Here is a 20,630-nt window from a genome sequence, read left to right on the forward strand (position 1 = left end):
GTTGTGGGGCGGCCCCGGCCCCGGGTCCCGGCGCCGAGCCGAGGAGGCGGTGTGTGGGAGCGGGGGGCCCGGTGCGTAACGTGGGGCCGGGGGCCGGAGCGTGGGGCGGGGAGAGGGCGGCGGGTTGGAGCCCTGAGCCCGGGGGTTTGGAGCCCTGAGCCCCGGGTGTCGCATCCCGCTGGGGATCCCGGGGGGTTGGAGCCCCACTCCTTGGGCCCTGTGTCCCCGTAAAGATCCCGGTGGGTTGGAGCCCTGATCCCTGGGGCTGTGTCCCCATAAAGAGCCCGGAGGGCTGGAGCTCAGCTTCCTGGGGGCTGTGTCCCCATAACGATCCTGGAGGGTTGGAGCCCCGATCCCTGGGGCTCTGTCCCTATAAGTGTCCCGGGGTTTGGGGCCCTGATCCTGAGGGCTGTGTCCCCATAAAGATCGCAGGGGTTGGAGACCCCCTCACTGGGGGTTGTGTCCCCATAAGGAGCCTGGAGGGTTGGAGCCCTGATCCGTGGAGCTGTGTCCCCATAAGGAGCCTGCAGGCTGTGTCCCCACAAGGATTCCGGTGGGTTGGAGCCCCGGTGCTTGAGGGTTACATTCCCCTAAGGATCCCGGTGGTTTGGAGCCCTTATCCCTGGAGCTGCATCCCCATAAAGAGCCCGGTGGGAGTAGAGACCCCCTCCGTGGGGGCTGTGTCCCCATAACGATCCCAGAGAGCTGGAGCTCTTCTCCTTGGGGGCTGTGTTCCTATAAGGATCCCGGTGGATTGGAGTCCTGCTCCTTGGGGTTGTGACCCCGTAAAGATCCTGGGGGTTGAAGCCCTGCTCCCTGGGGTCTGTGTCCCCATAAGGATCCTGGTGAATTGGAGTCCTGCTCCTTGGGTGTTACATTCCCATAAGGATCCCAGAGGACTGGAGCCCAGCTCCCTGGGGTCGTGTCCCCAAAAGTATTCTGGTGGGTTGGAGTTCCCCTCCCTGGGGGCTTCATCCCGGCGCGTTGCAGCCCCACGGCACGGCAGGCACCTCATAACCCACTGTGGCCGTCCCAAAATGCCATCCCGCGGGGCGAGCACGCGGCGGCCGGGCCGTCGGCAGCTGCTGGCGCTGGCGGCGGTGCTGGGCTGGCTGCTGGCGCTGCGCCTGCTGCTGGACCTGCGGGCGCTGGGGCTGCTCTGCGGGGCGCTGGCGGCCGTGGGCGGCTGGCTGGGACCCCGCGCCCTGAGCCGGCCGGGCTGGCGGCTGCGGCTGGAGCGCTTCGTCGGCACCCTGCGGCCCTCGCCGCCCAGCCCGCAAGCGGAGGAGCAGCTGGAGCGGGAGATCGCCGGCACCATCCGCAAGGTGGTGCGGGATTTCGTCTCCTCCTGGTACCGCACCGTCAGCGCCGAGCGCGCCTTCGAGGACGAGGTGGAGAAAGCCATGGCCGGGCTGGCCGCCGAGCTGAGGCGGCGGATGGGGCGGGTGGACCGCAAGGCCCTGGCTCGACGCCTTCTTCTCCTCTGCAGCCACCACCTGCAGAGCTACCTGCAGGCCTGCCAGGCCCTACGGGACACCCCGGAGGGCAGCCGGACGCTGTGGCAGGAGTACAGCCGGATAGCGGGCACGCATCCAGCCCTCCGCAGCCCGTCGGTGGAGGTGGGCTACGCTCGGGCCGCTGTGGAGGTGCTGCTGCAGGCGTTGGTGCCCCAGCCCCACCTGGAGACGCGGACGGGACGCTTCGTGGTGGTGGAGCTGGTGGCCTGCAACGTGCTGCTGCCCGCTGTCAGGAAGATGGCCGATCCCGACTGGATCAACCTGCTGCTCGTCGCGGCTTTCTCCAAGAAGCCCCGGGAAGAGGAGGTGCCCCCTGCGCCCCCGGTGCCTGACCGCTTGTCCTTCGCTGTGCAGCCTGATTCTGCTCCTGCAGGGCTGCCCCCTTCCCCGAGGGTCGTGGAGGTGCCCGGGGCTGCTGGTGAGGAGGGAGAGGACGCAGCAGGCGGGCTGAGCCGCACGGAGGTGCCTTTCCTCCGCCCACAAGCCCTGGGCTCCCTGTTTCCTTGTGAGGGTTTGGAGCTGGAGTCCCCTGCGCCTGATCCTGGCCAGGACGTGGACCTGCTGGCACCATCGCCTGCCAAGGAGTGTCTCGATGACACCCTCCCTGACACCCCTGCTGTGCTCGAGGGACCGGACGCTTCAGGGGATGGCGTGGGGGACTTGGAGGAAAGCAATGCCACCTGCACGGATGCTGGCCTGCTTCCCCCTTCTGCTTTTGTTCTGAGCTCCTGCCCTGACATCCAAATCGATCCAGCAGTGGAGAAGGAGGAGGAGAGCCCACCTGTCCCCAAGAAGTCCTCCTCGCAGAGGCCCTGCAGCTTGGGGAAAGAACTGGGGGCATCAGAAGTGCCACCACAAAGCCCCCCAGACCCTGGGCAGACTCTTCCCCTGCTCTCATCCTCCCCGACAGCTCCCATCAGCACCTTCAGCTTTGAGCCCCTCAACAGCCCCGACGGGCCAGTCGTCATCCAGAACCTGCGGATAACCGGGACCATCACTGCCCGGGAGCACAGCGGGACTGGCTTCCACCCCTACACCCTGTACACGGTCAAGGTAAATGCTCCCTGGGCACCCACCCCTTTTTTAAGATCCATGCCCCAGCTGGGCATCACGGACTGGGGTTTGGAGTTGCAGGCTTCTGCTCTCTGTAGCTTAAAGATCTTTGTCTGGCAGCAGGGAAAGATCAGGCATGGTGACAGTGGCTGTTTGGATGCAGGACAGGGGATACAACCCTTGGCCAGTCATTGTGTGGGACTGTTGGAGTCTTACATCCCAATTTACCCAGTCCCTTCATCATGAGGGATTTGTGTGCTGTGCAGCCCCTGCTATGCAGGGGAGGGTCAATCTGAGAAATTAGTGGATGGGAGCTCCGTGGGGCCTGGGGGTTGTGGGGCCAGCAAGGAATACAGTACATCAGGATTATTTTGGGGTCTGTAAGGATTAATGACTGTTGTTTTCCTCCTCAGTACGAGACAGCCCTGGAGGGTGACAGCACGGGCAGCCTTCAGCAAATGGCCTACCACACCGTGAACCGGCGTTACCGGGAGTTCCTCAACCTCCAGACCAGACTGGAAGAGAAACCAGAGCTCCGCAAGTTCCTGAAAAGTCAGTGCCTGCATCAGCTTTCTGTGAAAGTCATTTTTCTTTTTTTCTCTTTTTTTTTTCTTCTCTCACCCTAGTCTGTGTCCCCTCTCTGCTCTGAGGTTATCCAGCACTGTCAGAGCATGCCTGGGCTGTTCATGATGCTCATGTCCTCCATTGCCAGTGCAGAGCTGATTGGAGGAGGAATATTTTTCACTGGCAAATTCCAGTGTTGCAAAAAACCTCCTTGTTCCCATTTAAATCAGAATGCTTGCTTTTGCAGTTTTGTACCTTAGCAGTGAGCAGCAACATCAAAATGTGGGTATCTGCAGGTATCTTGTTTGTATACAAGCAAATGTTGGACATGAGCTTTATTGAAGAACCAAACAATTTTTTTTTCTAATACCACTGTTTAAAAAAAATAAATCATTGAATTTAAAATATTCCTACTTAATCTTTTGATACTGACAGATCTGGGGTTTGGGTTGGAAAACTTGAGAAAGATTTGAGAATTTTGGGGCTTTTTGGGTGATCTCGAGTCTTTGCACTAAACTGGCATCCTTGATTCTTTAACATTAAAGGCACAGGTGGTACAACATCCAGCAGAACGCAGGTTCTGTATGGATTTGAGGTGTGATTCAGTCAGCCTGGTCTGGGAGGCATATTATCTTGGGCTGGGGCAGGGCAGCGTGTAGTGGTGGCCTTAAGTGGGAGAGCATTAAGATTTTGATACAGCTGTTAGTTTTCTGGCACTTGCTAATGCGTTTGTTTTATTTGAAGATATCAAAGGCCCAAAGAAATTGTTCCCCGATCTTCCATTCGGAAACATGGACAGCGATAAAGTGGAAGCCAGAAAAAGTCTGCTGGAATCTTTCTTGAAGGTGAGCTCCTTGCCCAGTGCCTGCTTGGTGTCCACTGCCTCCCGTGGCTGCTGAGGTGATTCTCACTGTTCCTCCTCCTTTGGTGCAGAGATCAGATCACTGCTGGTCTGTTAGACCTGAGAGCTGGGCTTTTGTGCTGGATGCTGGTGTCTTTTAAGTGTGTTTTTTGTTTGTTTCATTTTCACAGGTAGCCACTAGACTCATTTTTTTATTTTCACTATTACTGGGGAAAGTGCAGGCAGAGAATGTCTACTTTTTCTCCCTGCCCTGCTGTCTTGAGTAGTGCCCCAGAGGGATAACTGCCGTGTCTGTGACGGACAGCCAGAGATGGCAAATGGACTTTCCTTTACGTGCAGCAGGGCCTTGAGCTGGCAGCTGTAGCTTTCTGTGTACTGACAGACAATGGAGCACATCTGGTGTTTTCCCAGTCTGCTCATGTAAAGTGCAAGGGGAAGTTGACTCAAAGAAGACCTAAAGCTGTTATCTTTCCTTGCAGCAACTGTGTGCAGTCCCTGAGATTGCCAACAGTGAGGAGGTGCAGGAGTTCCTCGCCCTGAACACCGATGCCAGAATCGCATTCGTCAAGAAGCCCTTTGTTGTCTCCAGGATAGACAAGGTAGACAAGTGGGAAACTGCTTACGTGAACTTCTTTTGATTGCACTCAGACTCTCCTTTTGCATTTGCCTCTTGGGCTTCATCGTCTATATCCGTTGCTGCCGCAGTAGTAGCAAAAAGAAACTCAAACGCACTCTGTGTAACTGGGTTGAGCTTGCCCAGAAAGCCATTAAGCTAGACAGGGTCAGAGCCCGTCTCAAAGTTTGGGCTGCTTGTTGTTTTTTTTTTCCTTATGGAAAATAGGGATACAGCAAATCTTAAAACTCCCAATTCGCATTCCGGAAAACCCTACCAATGACTGATGTCTCTTCTGGCTCTTGCAGATTGTTGTCAATGCCATTGTGGATACCTTGAAGACAGCGTTCCCCAGGTCAGAGCCCCAGAGCCCCACGGAGGATCTTAGCGAGTCTGAGGTGGATGGGAAATCTCAGACAGACGGGAAGAAGGCTAACAAGTAAGTGCTCCTTCAGCTTCCCCTGTGCTTCGTGTAGAACGTGGAGTTCATCAATAAGCTGGCTCCAGCATGAAGTACTGACTTGATGCTTCACGTGCTTTGGATAATCCATGGCTGTCATGTTTTAGTTGAGTTGCTTTCTCTTCCACATGCTGAGCAAGGGTGTTTGAGTTCCTGTTTGGGTAAAAGATTCTCCAGGAACGCTGAGGGTTTCCACAGCAATTTCTGCTCGAGGTTTCTCTGTGGTTTCTTCATGAGGGAACTGTGAGGTGGTGGCATTTGCTGGGAAAGATGTTGATGCTCCTGAAGAATTGCTTTTTACCCATAAGCATTTACATGACCTACACATGCGGTGAGTCACTGCAAAATACAGCTACAGCTTGTGAGACGTTGGGCTGCTGCTGGTGAGAACAATTACTCCATGCACAGCACTTCAGGGCAGATTTCAAAATGTGATGAAGAAAACATGCAGTGTTCCAGCTAGTTTTACCTGTATTGTCTACCTGAAGGCTTACTCCTGCCTTTCCCATGTGCTTCACACAGTGACACATCACTTTTCCCAGAAGAAGTTTGAATATTTATTTAGGAGTAACATTAAAGGTCATTGCACCTCTCCTGCTTACCAAGTGTTTGTTTGGTGCTGCTTGCAGTGATGAGCCGTGTTGGGCTTGTCACTGATTGTTCCCGTACAGAAGAAGGGAAGGTTTCTGCATGAGTATGGCTTTTTTTTTTTTTTCCAGGAAAGAGTTGTTTTGCTAGGGAAAGCTGCTGTGGACAAAAAGTTTAAAAAGAGAAAAAAACAGTTCAACTTTTGAAACCTCTTGGCTGAATAGGACATTCCTTCATGATAAAGACTTTTTTACAATTTGTCCCAAGTCCAAAATGCCCTCTCACATCCTCCTTTTTGTATATGTGTTTACAATTGGGTTTCACAATCCTGCTGAGTGCGTCTCAACTCAGAGTTTTCTGGACACTTTCCTGGATATGCTGATATGCTCGCACCTATCTGCATGGAGGCTTCTATCTCAAATAGCTGTGGAAGAAGGTGTGTGTGGTAGATGCCAGGAAGGCTTGGTTATGCCGATGTTTAAGAATGTTAAAAGCACTCTAAAGCTTTCATTGCATGGTTGGTTCTACAGCTAGTTCTCAGTTATCCTGGGGGCAGATGCTTTTCTGAACCACTTTAGGTCTAATCAGACTTCTTAGCTTGGACTTGACACTGGACAAACATAGCTGGTTCAGGGTTTTGGCTGAGACCGGGAACTCGTCACTCGTGGAGAAAATCCTGACCATGCTGTGTTTTTCCTCCTCAGGTCCCGGCTGAGGTTTTCATCCAGTAAAATCACTCCAGTGCTGAGTGTGAGTGAAGCACATGACAGGATCGTGTACTCCGTGAGGGAGGGCAGTGCTGTAAGTTCAGATCCCTCTTGTGATCCTTCCGTGATCCTAATCATTGCCATGTTTGGATGCTGACTTGAAATTATCTGTGGGTACAAAGCTGTGGTTGTTGCAGCCTTGTTTCCACAAGCCAGGCCTTTGCAGAAGGGCAATGAGCAGCCCTTGTTGTGCCGTTGGACAGAGCAAGTTGCAAATCAGGTGGTGGTGGGGCTGTCTGAGCAGTGGAGACTGTGGTGCTAACACACCGGTGCTTTTACAGGGCCCTGGCACTTTATCGCTGGCTGCTATGGAGTCCTTCATCCACAAGCAGGAGAAGCTGCTGGAGACTGTCCCCAGTAAAGTTCCTGAGGGCGAGGGAAGCAGAGAAGCTAACGAACACCCCACGCAGGAGGATGCAGACAGGCTGGGCCCGTTGGAACAGGGAGTGCATCCAGACACAGACACAGGTGAGTTCAGCCCTGTTTCAGGCTTTCTCCCCTGGTACTGCAGCAGCTGCCTGCTGAGAGCCTGCACGCTCAGCTCGCAGGGTCTTGAGCACAAGGACCTGGTCCCTTGCCTGTTGCACCTTCATTAAAGAGAAGGCAAGCCGAGTCTTTTCCATACCTGTTGGGAGATCGCTCTGGTCCGTATTGCTATTGGAAGCAAATTGGGTCTTTACTTGGTTCTGTCACTGTAGATCTTCACCTTGGTGAAGTTCTGCAGTTACTCCAGAGATATTTCTTAAGGACATGCTACCTAAACTGCTAATGTTGTAAAATCAGGCTCTGTTAAACTGCCAAATAACAGTTTCTTGGTAGTCTAAAGTTAGCCTTGGTATGTTGATACACTATAAAAGGACATCTGAGGTTGTTACGTTTGGATGAATTTGGTGGGAGTAGTAAATGCGTAACCTCAGTTCAAGGAATGATGTTCCCTTTCTGGTTATAGATCTCTCCTCTGAAGCACAGAGGTCCTATGTCCTCTCACAGCGGTTACAAGATTATCCTGAGCATGAGCAAAAATATGTTCTCTAATCTTCTTCTTGGAATAGCTAAGCTGTATCAGCTGGAACTTTCCAAAAACTTCACTCCAGTGGTTCAGGTTTGGCAAGCTCTGACTGAAAGCACATGCTTGTGACAAGATGGGTCTGGTATTCTGAAACCTAGCCTGTGCTACCAGCCTTGCCTATAATCTTTGAGCCACATGCCTGCAGTTGTTTTGGGGCTGCCGGGGAGCAGGACCGGAATCGGAGGTCAGTGCTCCATGCGGAGGACAAGAGATACAGGCAGGCCAAGTTAGCTGAACTCTTAAGGAAATCCTGTGTAATTGATGTCAGATCCCTGCAGGTCTGTGATGCCTCAGAGCCGAGACAGGGCGGGATGAGGGGAATGGATGTGGGGAGGGACTGACTAAAGGCACCCAGCATCCCTGTCTGCTCACTGGGTGACCTCTCGGGGGGGTTGGCCAGCAGCTCTCTGGGGAAGGAGGCTTGGATCTAATGGGAATAAACAGAGCTTCATCCCGACTCTTCCTGTGGGCCTGCGGTGATGCTAAACAGCCCGCTCTGCTTTTAGCTCAGGGAAGTCAAGGCTCAAAGGGCAAAGCAAGGACTAACTTGTGCATGGCCCAGAGAAGAGGCGCTGAGAGCGCTCGGATGCCGTCTCCTCCAAATGAACGGCCTGGAGTTATTAGTCCAGCTGGTGAGCAGCAGGGAGGGAAGGAGGCAAGCCAGGGTTCAGAATCCCTCTCCCCGTTGTCTCCAGCAGGCCTGCTGGCTCTCCACAGGGGGAGAGTGGCTGAAAAATGAGGTGCTGGGGACCAGCAGAGTAGGAGCTACTGCCGCACAGTAACTCACTCTGCTGACAGAGCAGATGCAGCCGTGCAGGTTGGGGTGCTGGCCTAGGAGCGATTATCTCAGGCAGGTCTGTGGTACGTTAACGGGTTTGTTCTGCACCCCAGCTACAACGCTTTGGGGCCGAGCAGCGCACAAGTCACTCTAGCATGTTGAACGTGTGCCGTAGGCTTTGACATCCATCTGGGAATAAGAAAGGTTTTGCTGTCCCCGGTCAGCGTCACCCAGGATATGTCGGCACCTGCAGGGGTTACTGCCGGGACCGATGCATCTGGTTTGTCCAGGTGTTTGGTACATCGTCCTGCTGAGACCTGGGCCTGCCACACGATGGCAGCCCACAGACACCGACCGGAGCCTTGTGCCTGGAAAACTGCGCGGTGAAAGACGGGAGACTGGGAAAGATATTCCTCATCGATGTGCAGTCAGTACTTCCATCTCGCCTGCTTTGGGCACGCTGCCATCCCTGTGCATGGTCTGGGATTTGATTATCCCTCAGCTGAACTGAGTAGGAACTGAGCAAAGCTGCACTTGGAGCGGACAAGTTCTGGTGTGCCCCTTGGAAGATGAGGATGGTGCTGCTTGAATGGAAGAGGAAATGAGTGCTCGGGGCAGGATGCTGGGAGGGCAGGGCCCCAGGCTGGCTATGCTTTAGCACGTGGCACGAGGTGCTGGGTTGGGAAGCAGAGCATCATTCAGGCTCTTGGCTAGAAGAGTGGGTTTCAGGTGATGCTTTCTACCATATTTGCTTAGGATCTGAGCTGGCTTCCTCATCTGAGCCTCCTCTTCCTCCTTGCAGACTCAGAGACGGCTTTGGCTGACCTGGCCCTGGACTTGCTGCGCCTGCTCCTGATGGATCACTGGAGCTGGCTCTGCACGGAGGACATGCAGAAGGTCTTCCACCTGCTCTTTGGGACCCTCATTCAAAGGTAAGGCCTCAGCGACCAACCTCACAGCTCTGTGGCAGCACTGCCTCTCGAGTTAGACTAAAACAGTTTTTATCCGAACGCAGATAAATACTTCCTGTTGCATCAAACGTCAGGAGGTGTAACGTGTATGTGCAGTGAGCATCTCGGAGGTTTGCAATGTAAGCTGCTTTCCCCGTGAGCAGCAACGTGACTCCAGTGGACAGCCTTCTGCCTCTTAACACAAGGGAAAGGAAAGATCCAGCCCTGTGAGTGAGAGGCTTCCTACCTCACTGAAGGAGCAAGTGTACTCATCTCCTCAGCCCTCCAGGGAGGAGCTGGCTTCTGCTGGTCTACCGCAGCCTGGGGCCTCAGCTTTTTCTTTCTGCAAAAGGAGAATGAACAGGCACAGGGAACAGGGAATTGTCAATTAACAGCTTGGACTGCAGTCTCCCAGGGCCTTTGCTCTCCCCGATGTGTCCCTCTGCAGTCTGCAGTGGGCCAGTAATGCTTGTGCCTTGGGCACTGACCCACAGATGTATTAGGGAAAGATTTCCTTTCCAGCTGGTATGCACTTGCCAAGCTTTTCTGAGGCCAGTGCCTCTGTGTGGTAAGGCATTGGGCCAAGGCACACAAATAGAGAGCATTTCTGTTTTCTTTTGTAAGTCGGTGACTATCACTAGCTGAGGATGTGGTCCTTTAGAGTAAACGATAAGCCTTCCCAGGAGAATTTTGGCTAGGGGGAGCCTCAGAGCAGTGTTTTTCCCACTCCTGCACCCTGTCTTCTACAGGAGATGTTGAAAGCCGGTGTCAGAATGTGCAGGGTAGCACATTGTAACCTGGGTGGTAACTTGAGCTGCCCTCAGCAGAGGTTGCCGAAGCACTTTGAGGTCAGGGGCTGCTGGCTGTCACTCCCAGGTCGGTTTCCTTGCGTGGGAGGAGGTGGGTGTCATTCCTGCTTCTCCAAAATGGGTTCTGGTGTTTTGGGGAGTGAGCTGGAACCCAATCCTTGTGTGTAAGCACGGAGGTATGAGAGCTTGAGCATGCACGTCATCACCTCCTAATAAGCCGTGTCCCCGTCACCCGGGGGGCCTGCAGCATGGACACGTGGCGTTGGTATTTTCCACTAGAGAAGCTGTCATACACAAAGCACATGCCTGGCTCTGGAAGGTGGAGGAGCTCTGCGTGTTGTGCTAGCAAAGGAACATGAGAACGAATGTGTTTGTAGCAGTCCTGCTTCAGTGGCTCTGGGGGAACCTGAACGTGCTGCATGCAAGCAAACTTTGGGCTGGAAGGGAGGCGGGAAGTCCTGTGAGTCCTGGGTGCCACGATCAGGACCTCCCGCAGGGTGTAAAAAGAACCTTTTGAGCTAACTACGTGTCCCTGGGTCTGCGTGCGTCTGTGCTGATAGCTGTGTGTTGACACTGGCTCTGGGCTTGTTCTGGAGCAGTCGGGAGTCGGCGTGTCTGATGCGAAGGGGCTGGGGAAGGAGCTGGCAGGGAGAGCTGACCCGCTGCCAGCACAGCGTTACTCGGGGGCTGCTGCAGGGAATACTTCCCACTCCTCTTTCTGCTGCTGCAGCTGCCACCCCGACACTGAGGGCTGTGCTTGGGAACGCGCTTTGGTCCCCTGAACGGAAGGAGTATCAGGGTAGAGGCTGTCTTATCTTGAAGCAAGGTGAGAGGTTTTCAGTGATCCTGGAAGCCCACGCGGGGGGCAGGACGCTGCAGCGGGCACAGAGCTGCTGGGAGCAGCCAGCATCTGCCTGTTACAGAAGCTGTGGTCTGGTACGAGAGCAGAGCTCAGTGCCCAGGGCAGATGTCTGAGATGAGGGACGTAGGTATCCCTGCAGTGGAGGAGACGTGGAAACAGGAGTGCTCCCTGCCAGCTTGCCAGGGCACCCTCGTGATACCTGAGCAGGAGGGTGGCCGAGGTGGGTGCTCGTGGCTGACCCAGCTGGCCACTGCTGCCCTGAGCAGATCAAGAGCTCTCTGGCTCAGACCTGATGCCGACTGCTCGTCCAAGGACACAAGGTGGCATTTCTGTTCCATTTAAGCATTGGCAACTTAATCACTGCTAGGCCGGACCTAGCACAGCCTTAGTTCAGGTACTGAGGCAGGCGCTGTGTCCGGTACCCTGTGCAGGCGGAGAGATACCGAAGCTGTTTGGGGAGTGTGTGCTCTTTGAGGCGTCATTGCTCCTGCCCCTGAGAAGAGGCGGACAAACGTGAGGTGGCAGGCGTCACCCAGCCTGTCTCTAGCCATGGCTGGTTACAAAGTACAAGTGGAGTCATCCCTCCCTGATAGGAAGCCCTCCTCCCTTCCCATCAGCGGCTGGGTTACGTGGTGGGTGATGGAAAACCGACCTAGCAGAGTTCTGGGTGTCAGGAAGGGGGCTGCGGCTGGACGCTTCTCCGCTTGGTTTTTGGGAAACGTGCTGCTCCTGCAGCCTCCTCCACGGGCATTGCCACTGCTGTGCACCACGTGTGCCTCGTGCGAGAGCAGAAAAATCAAAGAAACGCCAACACAGAGGTCAAACTTCTCCAGAAAACCAGTTCCCTCTCCTTTGGGAACTTGACCTCTAAGGTACGTGGTGCCCACAGGACCCCTGTGCTGACACGAAGTGCCCAGCGTTACCTTGCTGGTGAGCCAGGGCTCCCTATCCCACTCCGCTTGCAGGGAGCATCCTTCTACACTCCTCCTTCTCCTCTCTGTAGCAGAAGTAGCCGGAGCCAGGCACTATCCGTCTCCCCTGCCTGTCAGCTCGATGGCAGCAAGAAGGACGGCAGTATGACCGAAAAAGGTATTGTTAAGTAAAAGGGAGGCCGCGCGTGCAAGCCCGCATCTGAGCGGCGCTCATCCCATTATGTAACAGGGAGTGATCCTTTTTTGGAGCAGAAAGGAGAGGTGGGTGGAGAGGAGGCTTGCTGGGAGCCCAGGCAGCCCTGGGGCCAAGGAGCGCTTCCAGCAGGCTCCGTGTGCCTCTCCCTGCCTGTAACCAAACCCCGCTCCGTGCCCCTCCTCGGGCCGGCTGCTGCTTCCCTCCCCCGGGCTGGGAATGGAGATCTTGCTCTCACCGGGAGGCTGCAACGGGAACCTGATGGCAGAGGGGGGTAGCTGGGGCTATTCTGGGCCCCGAGGGTGTTCGGGGAAAGAGCTAAAAAGCATTTGGAGAATCCGTGTGCTTTTTGGAGCCCGTGAGTCAAAGCAGCGTTAAAAATACACGGCAAGCATGCGAGCCACTCTGCGGCTGTGACCCCGCGCCCTGCCCTCGCCGTGTCCCTGGTGGCATGCTGGTCACTGGGTCAGGGTCCAGCAGGAGCCAGGTAGAGCCCGTCTTGCCCTGCTGGGGCTCTCCCGGCTCTGCATCTCCTTCCAGCAGAGCCCGGGATTCTGAGGCTGGACCGGGGAGGATTTATACGTAGGTGATTTTCCAGAGCTTGGTGCAGTGCAGGTCCAGGAGCAGAGCTGCTTGCTTCCCCTTCCCACGCATCACAGGAGAGCCACAGCAACGCAAGCCACCGAGCTGACAGAAGGGGACCCGTCGCACCCCGTAACCCCAGCAGCGGTGCCTGTGTAATGAAGGGAGCACACATGCAGCAGGCAGCTTGGGGTGCTGCGTTCCGCTGAGCACGAGTTCAGATAAACGCGAAGCACCCCTGCCTTCTCCAGGAGCTCAGCTGCTTGCCTTGCTGCTCGTTTTGGGTCGCCGGCGCTCCTCCAGGCTTTGTGCCGTCCTCTTCCTCAGCAAAGCAGCCTGTTAGGAACTGGCTACAAGAGCTGCTGTCCCCCAACAAGCAGTCTCCTCTTCTGAAGTCACTGCTCTTGAAGGAAGAAGGGACTAGAGCCCTTGTGGGTGGCTGGGAATCCGGGTGGATTTGGAGAGGTGATGCTCCAGCCCATGAGATGTAGCCAGAGACCCGGGGGCAGGCGGGAGGCAGGTTACAGATGACCACCTGGCTTTTGGGGACACAGTTCCTTGCAAGTTCAGGCTCTGCTCCCCTGGACGTTGGCACCCGAGGGCTGGCTGGCTTCGGCAAATTCTCGTTTTCCTCCTGGGGCTCCCTCTCTAGCTCTGGTTCTGCACTCATGCAACACTCAGGCTGCTGTCCCTGCCCGCAGTGCATCGCCTCTGCCGGCACGAGGGGGAGCTGCCGGCTGTCCCCAGGGCGCGCAGGTAGGCAGCAGCGCAGAGGAGGGTTGTTTGGTGCTGCAGGGCCCCAGTGCTGCAGCCGGGGCCAGCAGCTGCAGGGCTGTGGGTTATGCCAGGATGTATCCTTCTCCTTTCCAGTGCTGTCTAGGATATTCAGTGCACTTTCGATGGGGGATGCAAGGCTGGGGAGAGACATGTCTCCTGAGAGCAGGACATGTCCCCCTTGTCCCCAGAATGTTCTTGGAGTTGGCTGTTAGAGGGATTATTCCACGTGGGGGTGAAAACCACCATCCCCTCTTGCCATCCCTGCCTCTGTGCCATCAAGTTTCCCGTCCCCCCCGTCGCAGATTCACCGTGGGCACCAGCGGTGGCAGTTCAGCAACGTGGCTGGTTTCATTAGCCCTGCTGCCAGGGGCTTGCTCGCTCGGCTTACAGCCACCTCCAGCCCCTCCAGGTGAGAACATCCCAGACCAGCATCCGTTGCCCGTGATCAGCAAGGGCCCAGAGTTGTTAACCGAGCAGCATTGCAGCCAAACCTGGGGTCCCTGCAGCAACCCAGGCGTCTGTGCTGGTCCAAAGGATGCCGCAGCACGCGGTGTGCCTCCGCCTCCTGTCCCTCCTTCAGCAGGGACGTGGCACGGTGCCGTGACCGTCATGCAGGATGGGTTCAGGTAGGCTGTTGCAGGTTACCCCGTGCACTACCCCGGGCTGCCCTCGCCTTCTTGCTGTCCTCTTGGCATCGGGGCCCCGTGCCGGAGCCCATCAGCTTCAGGCCAGGTGTCGCGGGCCCTTGTGCAACTGCTGGCGTGAGTCAAGGAGCTCGTAGCTTCAGGGTGTTGCTCGCTGATTTTTTCTGTTTTCTTTTTTCTCCTCTGTTTTCCTTGATCTCTGTGCCAGCAGAACTGGCAAAAACAAAGACCCTTGGCAGCCTCCTTGATCCTCTTTGACTTTAAAGTGCCACTGGCATGTAGTGTTGCCTGACCCTCTTAAATGTCCCTGAGTAAACCTGCCTGCTCGGGCAGCCAAGCACCTGCAGCCCCGGGCTCGCTGGGAACACGCTGCCCACAGGTGACGTGTCCTGGCCGTCCGGAGCCCCGCGGGCACGCGGGGCTGTGTCCAACAGCGGGGCCAGGTGAGTGCAGAGCTGTAGGTGAGCCCCACACCCACATCACCGGGTGTAGGGGGTGTCGCGGGGCAGGACGTGGCCGTGCTCAGGCAGGTGTTTGCTGCAGACACTGTTCCCTGCCTGTGTTATCTCCGAAAAGGACATTGCAGCCCAGGGCTGGCCCCAGGAGGAGCCGTGCTGCTTTGTGCCAAGGCTGTTCCCAGCGCCGCTGCTTCACTTTCCTTCGGCCTCGTGGCTGCAGGTAGCTCACCGCGCCGCGCGGGCAGCACCTCCAAGTGTTGCTGGCAGAAGCAAGCTGCCAAAAGTGCGGTGTCGGAATGGATTCAGTTGCTCCAAATGCGATCTCTTCTGCCTTGTTCCCTGGGGGAGCTGATGCGGGCACGTTTAGCAAGCGCCTCTGCAACCAGGGGCCGTGCTGGTGGGCGCAGCTGGGTGGCTGCGGGGGTGCTGAGGCTCCTGCGGGGGCGCGAGCCCGTGTCCCGCCTAATGCCAGCAAGAGTTTGTGTGCAGGGGGAGCCACATTATGGCATCTTCCTCCTTGTCGTTGGAGTTGGCTATCGGAGCCGCGAGGAGCAATAGGAACCGCAGGCCTGTGGTATGTCAGCAAAAGCAGTCCTCGGGACTGCGTGTGTCTTCGTGTGTGCGTAAAGTAAATAAAAATCGGCTTGGAACCGGGCCTCGATTCAGTTGTCTCCAAGCACCTGGAAATTTTGGATCTGGCTTTGAATCTCTGTCCCAAACAATTTTTTTTCCCCTCATCTAGAAGCAGCATTCTTCCAAAAACAGCCGCTGGAACGAAGCAAGCACTCTGTGCTTTGATAACAATTGCAACATTATTTTAACTGCATCTCTTTTTTTCTTTTTGACTCTGTTTCAGCAATTAGATACGTGCCAACTTTTTTTTTTTCCAAATTAAGAAGAAAAAGTAACTTCCTATTGCAAATAGAGGAGACAAAGGAGAAAAGGATTGCGAGGAAATAATTTCTCCTTGCAGGTTTTAGTTTTCCCAGGCTTGTGAAGGGTTAATGGTGTTTTTATGTATTTTGTTTCTGAAGTGGGCTAATGAAGCAATCTGCTCTGAGCAGGACCTGGCTGAGACAGCCTGGCCTCTCCCTGGGGCACTGCTGAGAGCTTAATTGGCTCAATAAATACTTGATGAAGATGTTATCAAAAGCCGGGATGCTTTGTTAAAAATCAAGGGGTTTTTGGGACGATTTTTAATCATGCAGCTTCCCCCCCCCTTTCCCGAGCCCCATGGCGTTGCAGGGAGATCTGACTTTGAGAAGAGCAAAAAGGCAGCAGAGCGGCTTGGTTAACTCACTGGGGGAAGATGTGAGAGCTGGAGCCCTCTGTGTTTACGAGCTTTCTTTTTGCAGCAGGTGTGTTTAGGAGAGAGCAGCGCGTGAAGTGGCAGCAGCAGCAGAGTGCCCCAAATCCGAACGCCGAGGTACAACTTGATGCCTGCAAGCAGTAGGGAACGGTCTGGTTTTCCTCCTGCCCGCCCCACAGTGAAGTGTCGCCCGTGCCCACCTCTCCCGGGCCTTCTGCGTGCTCCACATCTCGGTGCTAGGTCAGGTAGATAAAATAAATCCCAGTGCCCTGTGCTGCTGCACGCAGGCCGGTGTAACGGGCAGGGTAAAGGCACATCGGATGCCAGCGCTACCTGGGTCAGCTCCCTGCAGCTCCGTTTGTTTCTTCCTTCCTTCGGTGTGCTGCCCTTGGCCGGGCTGGGTTTGGGAGGCGCGAGGCTGGCAAGACACTCTGTTCGAGGGGAAGGTACTCAGCCACGGGGCCGCTGCCTCGCTGGTCAAACACTTCATCACCGTGTGCTCGGGCAGGGGTACAGGACGCATTGTTCGTAGCATATACAACCGTAAACTTTTTATAGGGCAGCAGGAGAGGAACGTTTCCAGTAAGGCGAGAAGGATAGTTTACTTTTTGCGTGTGTGCCTTTGGCCAGAAATTTAAAAGGACTCGGGATGCTTCGTATTTGATTTATGGAGGGCTTTTTTCTTTTTTCTTCTCTTTTTTTTTTTTCTTTTCTATTTCCTTCCTCTCCAAAGAGTTTACCGATGGCCCGGACAAGTGTGGGTTTGCTCGGAAGGTGTTTGAGCAGAGCGTGCCAGCACTCAGCTGCACGTGTTGCTGCTGGCGGCCGTGCAGGGAAGGTGAACGTGGGCTCGAGTAGCAGGTGCTAAAAGCTGAGCCTGGGGGCAAAAGCTCTCCGTTTGTGTTTTTCCGTGCTTCTAACTGCCTGCTGCAGCTGTTCCTTCGGTTTTATAAGCTTTGCTAAGAAATGTTTTACAGTCAAAGCATTGAAATGTTGCTCTTCGTGAGCCCTTGAGCTAAGGATATTCTTGTGGTTTGAGGCACACTTTGGGGAAGAATTTGGGGGACAAGTAGTGAGAAGGGAGGGATGGTCTGGTGATTTAAATATCAGCCTTTCCTGATTTCATGGGAGTCAGATGCTTGACTACGTTGTGCATTTCCAGATGTTGCCTTCTTCTTAAATCCTTTTCACTACCTTGGCCTCACAGGCCCTTTTGGAGCTCCTGGTTAGCCACGCTGTGTTAACTGACCTCGGGGAAACGGGGGCCTTGTTCTGGGGTGGAAGGTAGTAGATGTTGAACCGGACTTGCTACTGTTCTGCACAAATCATCTGTATTTATAGAGCTATTTATATTTATACAGCTAAAGCAGACTATATCTTTCTCTTCATCCTAACAAGGGCTCCAGGTTGTGTTTGTCAGAATCCTTACGACCCCCAGTTTGGGGGGGTATCACAGTTGCTGTTGCTTAAGATTTCAATCCCAATCAGCATTAGAAGGTTTTCTTGAGTGCTTAACCCAAACATTCCTCAGCTCAAATGAATGTAGCAGTTCTCATCCCAACCTTGATGGACAAGGGAAGCAGAGGTTTATCAGCGCAGAGCAGCTGTTTGTAAGTTTGGATGGTACTCACATCTTCTTGTCCACTGGACCATTCGTGGTCCTTCTTTCTTTTCCAGACAACACAAACCCAACTTGTCCAACCTTTGCTCGTGGAGATGAGCTCTCCTTCTGCAGGTGAACCCTCAGGGCAGGCCACTTAGAGGAGCCAGGTAAACCCCACAAACACAAAGCACACAGTGCTTTGTCCTTCCTGACTCTGTTTATCTAGGCTGCCCTGCATTAGCAGCCCCATTACTTTTAGGGGGCAGAGAAGAGCCAAGGTATGTACCACCCAGGCCTTGTTTCTCATTCCCAGGGCATTTCTGCCGTTCTCTCTTAATGGGCCCCTTCAGCTGACCTTGGAGTTCCAGCTTAAGCCATGGCATTAAATCATCTCTTTTTTAGCAGCCATTTCATTCCTCCATCAGCAGCTATTTCAAACGGAGGACCCTTACAGCATGGGCAAGCTATGCACCTCCAGACAAACGGCCAGGACCTCGTAGCCTTTGCAGTCTGCCTTTTTGCATTGGGCATTATCAAAGCATTTGAATGTCTGAGCCCAGGAGGTCACTTGCTATCTATTTCTGGTCTCCACTGAAGTGTAAGGAGATGGTTTGGTGATGGGTTTGTTTTTCTTTCTTTCTTATTAAGGCTACTTCTTCATGAAATACCAGAATGGAAATAGTAACTTAAAAAAGATAGCTCTATTTGTGTTTCTTACTGGATTTATTTCTACCTGGGAACAGGGGGTTGTGCATTTTTGATGTGGCACACGGATCTCAAATGTTTCATCCTTTAATAGTATGAAAAATCATCTGTGATCAGCTGGTGGAGGTCGGCTTTGGGCCCACGTGTTTGGAGTTCCTGTACGAGAAGTGTGAACTCTTAAGCCTGGCCTAGCACTGGTGCAGCAAGGCTGCCTGATGGAAAAGTCGGGTTTGCCACAGAAACCCGGGGTTTGCTCAGGTAGGATCTCTCAGTAAAGCTAGGTATGAACCTCCCTGAGTTGCAGATGCAGTTGTGAGTGCGGAGGAATTAAATGTGCTCCTCGGCATTCAATAAATGCTGCCCAGGCGTGGCCCTGTTTGCTGTGCAACTGCCGTGTGCGTCCCCCAGTGTGGATGGTGGTGGGACTGCTGCAGGTCGAGAGCGGTGAGAGCACCGACTGGAGGGAGCAGAGAGGAAATTTCTTCATGGACACGTTGCTCTGCTTTGATCATCTCTTTTGGAACATCTGAGGGCACCAGCTGCTCTTGCAGGAAGGATGCTGAGCCAGAGGGACCAGGCTGATGGTTCCTCTCTTCCCACTGCTTTTGGGATGGGTCCACGCACCGGTAGGCTGGCAAAGGGCACCAGAGCGTCTGTCTGCCTTGAGCTGCTGCCCTTCCTGCCCTTCCCTTCCCAAACGGGAAGGCAGGGAGCTGCCAGAGGGGGTGAAAATCATCCACTGACTGTTTTGCAGCTGTGGGAACGAAGACCTGCAAGCGCTTGCATAATCCAAGTGCATGCACACGCGATAAGATCTGTAGGTGTTACTCCTAGGCCTTGTCGCCTTGTCCTGGGGACTTTATAGGACTAAAACGGCTAGAGATGGAAGGTTGTTTGTTCGGGGCCTTCCAGCGTTCGTCACTTCTCAGTCCGCTCTTGAGCCGTCTGGAAATGTGTGCTGTCTTCTCGAAGTTCAGCTTTCACTCTCCACACTATTTGCTTGAATTTTTGCTATTTTAGGAACATTCCTAAGAAAAAGAGAGTTTGTCCTTTTTGCAGCCTTTTAAAGGATGACAAGTGACTGTTGCTGAGGTGAAATTCAAGTCAACATTGGATCTGTTGTCCCCAGACGTGGGGTTGTTCTGTTTGCAGCTCCGTCCCCAAGTCTCTGAACTTCTGTTGCCTGTCAGATGTTTTCTCAATTAGGAAAACAGATTGTATATGAAAACATGTTAATGAAAGCTCCTGTCCCTAGAGGAGCCACAGTTTAGCACTTTAATTTGGTCGGGGATGGCTGGAAGGCTTCACACGCTCCAAGGTGTTAAACTCTGCTGATTGCTGGAGATAAACTCTTTTGAACAATTGTCTTTCAGGCGTGGCCTTTTCCTAGACCAGACAGCGCCGTGACATTTCGTCCTGTTATTCTGGTGGCAGCCAAGCTGTGGATCTCTGGCACTATCTTGTAGCAGCATCAGTACTTGGGGTCCCTGGCGAGACGGGGCGTAGAGGCCGTGCGTCTCCATCCCCGGTGCTGTTTCTGGGGCTGCACAGCACGCACCAGCACCACCTTGCCCTGAGACGTAGCTGGCCTCGCTGCTGCAGTGCGGGTTTAATGTTCTTTGCTTTTTCAGCTGGTGTCTCCTAGGTGTGCAGCCTTAACAGCCTGCAGCTAGGCATCTTGTTTCCTGCTGAAGAAGGGAGCGGTGGGTTGCAGCCCTGGCCCCGGTGATGGCTACCTGCCCTCGTGCCCGCTTACCTTTAGGTGTTGCTATTCCTGATGTTCTGATGGCGCTGCCCTGGTTGCACGGGGAAAGACGCCCTTGGCCCAAATGCCTCGCCTGAGAAGAATGCAGACAGTCTGGCAGAGCGCAGGTTAAATAAAGTTTGCCTTGGCAGGGCCCATGCTCTTGGATGTACTGTGAGCTGCCGGGGCGTAGTGGTGACGGAATTGCAAGCACGAACGCCAGCTGCCAAGAGGAACGGGTCTCCTGGCCCCGCTCGCGGACTTCTCTCCTCTGGGACTCTGGAAGCGCTGGCGAAATCCAAGCCTTCTCCCTACCCAGCCCGGCCCAACGCTCCTCTCTGTCTCTGGATCCCCTGCTGCTGAGGACGGCGGCCGCGGGCGAGTCCCGGCCCCGAGAAGTCAACGGGGACCCTCCCGTTGACCTCGGTGGCGTCAAGGATTTGGCCGCTGGCTCCCCCTTGTTCTGGCGGGGAAAGATTTTAGGCGGTGGTGAGTTCTCACTGATGGCCATGGCTTTTGCTGTTGCACAGGGAAGTGATTTAACACCTTGGAAAGAGGGGCCGCCTGATTGATGTAGAAACTTCCCCTGACCAGCTTGGGTGGTGTCGACAAATCTCCCCTGCCCTGGCTGCAAACACTTCGGAGCCCTTTTGTGGAGTGGCATTCCCGCGGCGCAGCCTCGGGATTTGCAGGTTGTTGCCATATAAAGGGCACGGTTTGGCCCAGCAGGAGGGCCAGCGAGTGGTTTTGTTGGCAGGTACCTACGCTTCCTTTTAATAGATACGCAGCAC

The 20,630-nt window shown here is 54.5% G+C and overlaps 1 protein-coding gene across 17 annotated transcripts in view; it reads left to right on the forward strand.

The window, feature by feature from the left end:
* Positions 1-78: 78 nt before the first annotated feature.
* SNX19 (sorting nexin 19) overlaps positions 79-20,630 on the forward strand; it is a 111,490-nt gene continuing 90,938 nt past the window's right edge. For 13 of the 17 annotated variants that reach the window (XR_013942076.1, XR_013942077.1, XR_013942078.1 and 10 more), the window contains exons 1-8: positions 79-2,570; positions 2,984-3,122; positions 3,879-3,979; positions 4,476-4,595; positions 4,918-5,048; positions 6,362-6,458; positions 6,706-6,892; positions 9,074-9,203. Coding sequence is in view for 13 of the 17 variants with exons in the window: in XM_080567934.1 (XP_080424060.1) it covers positions 1,038-2,570; positions 2,984-3,122; positions 3,879-3,979; positions 4,476-4,595; positions 4,918-5,048; positions 6,362-6,458; positions 6,706-6,892; positions 9,074-9,203 (2,438 nt within the window). In the remaining 4 variants the exon portion in view is untranslated. The other 4 variants (XR_013942079.1, XM_080567931.1, XM_080567932.1 and 1 more) reach the window with 4 other exon arrangements.

Source organism: Anser brachyrhynchus, assembly GCF_964034855.1.
Source record: "Anser brachyrhynchus genome assembly, chromosome: 25".
Lineage (NCBI taxonomy): Eukaryota > Metazoa > Chordata > Aves > Anseriformes > Anatidae > Anser > Anser brachyrhynchus.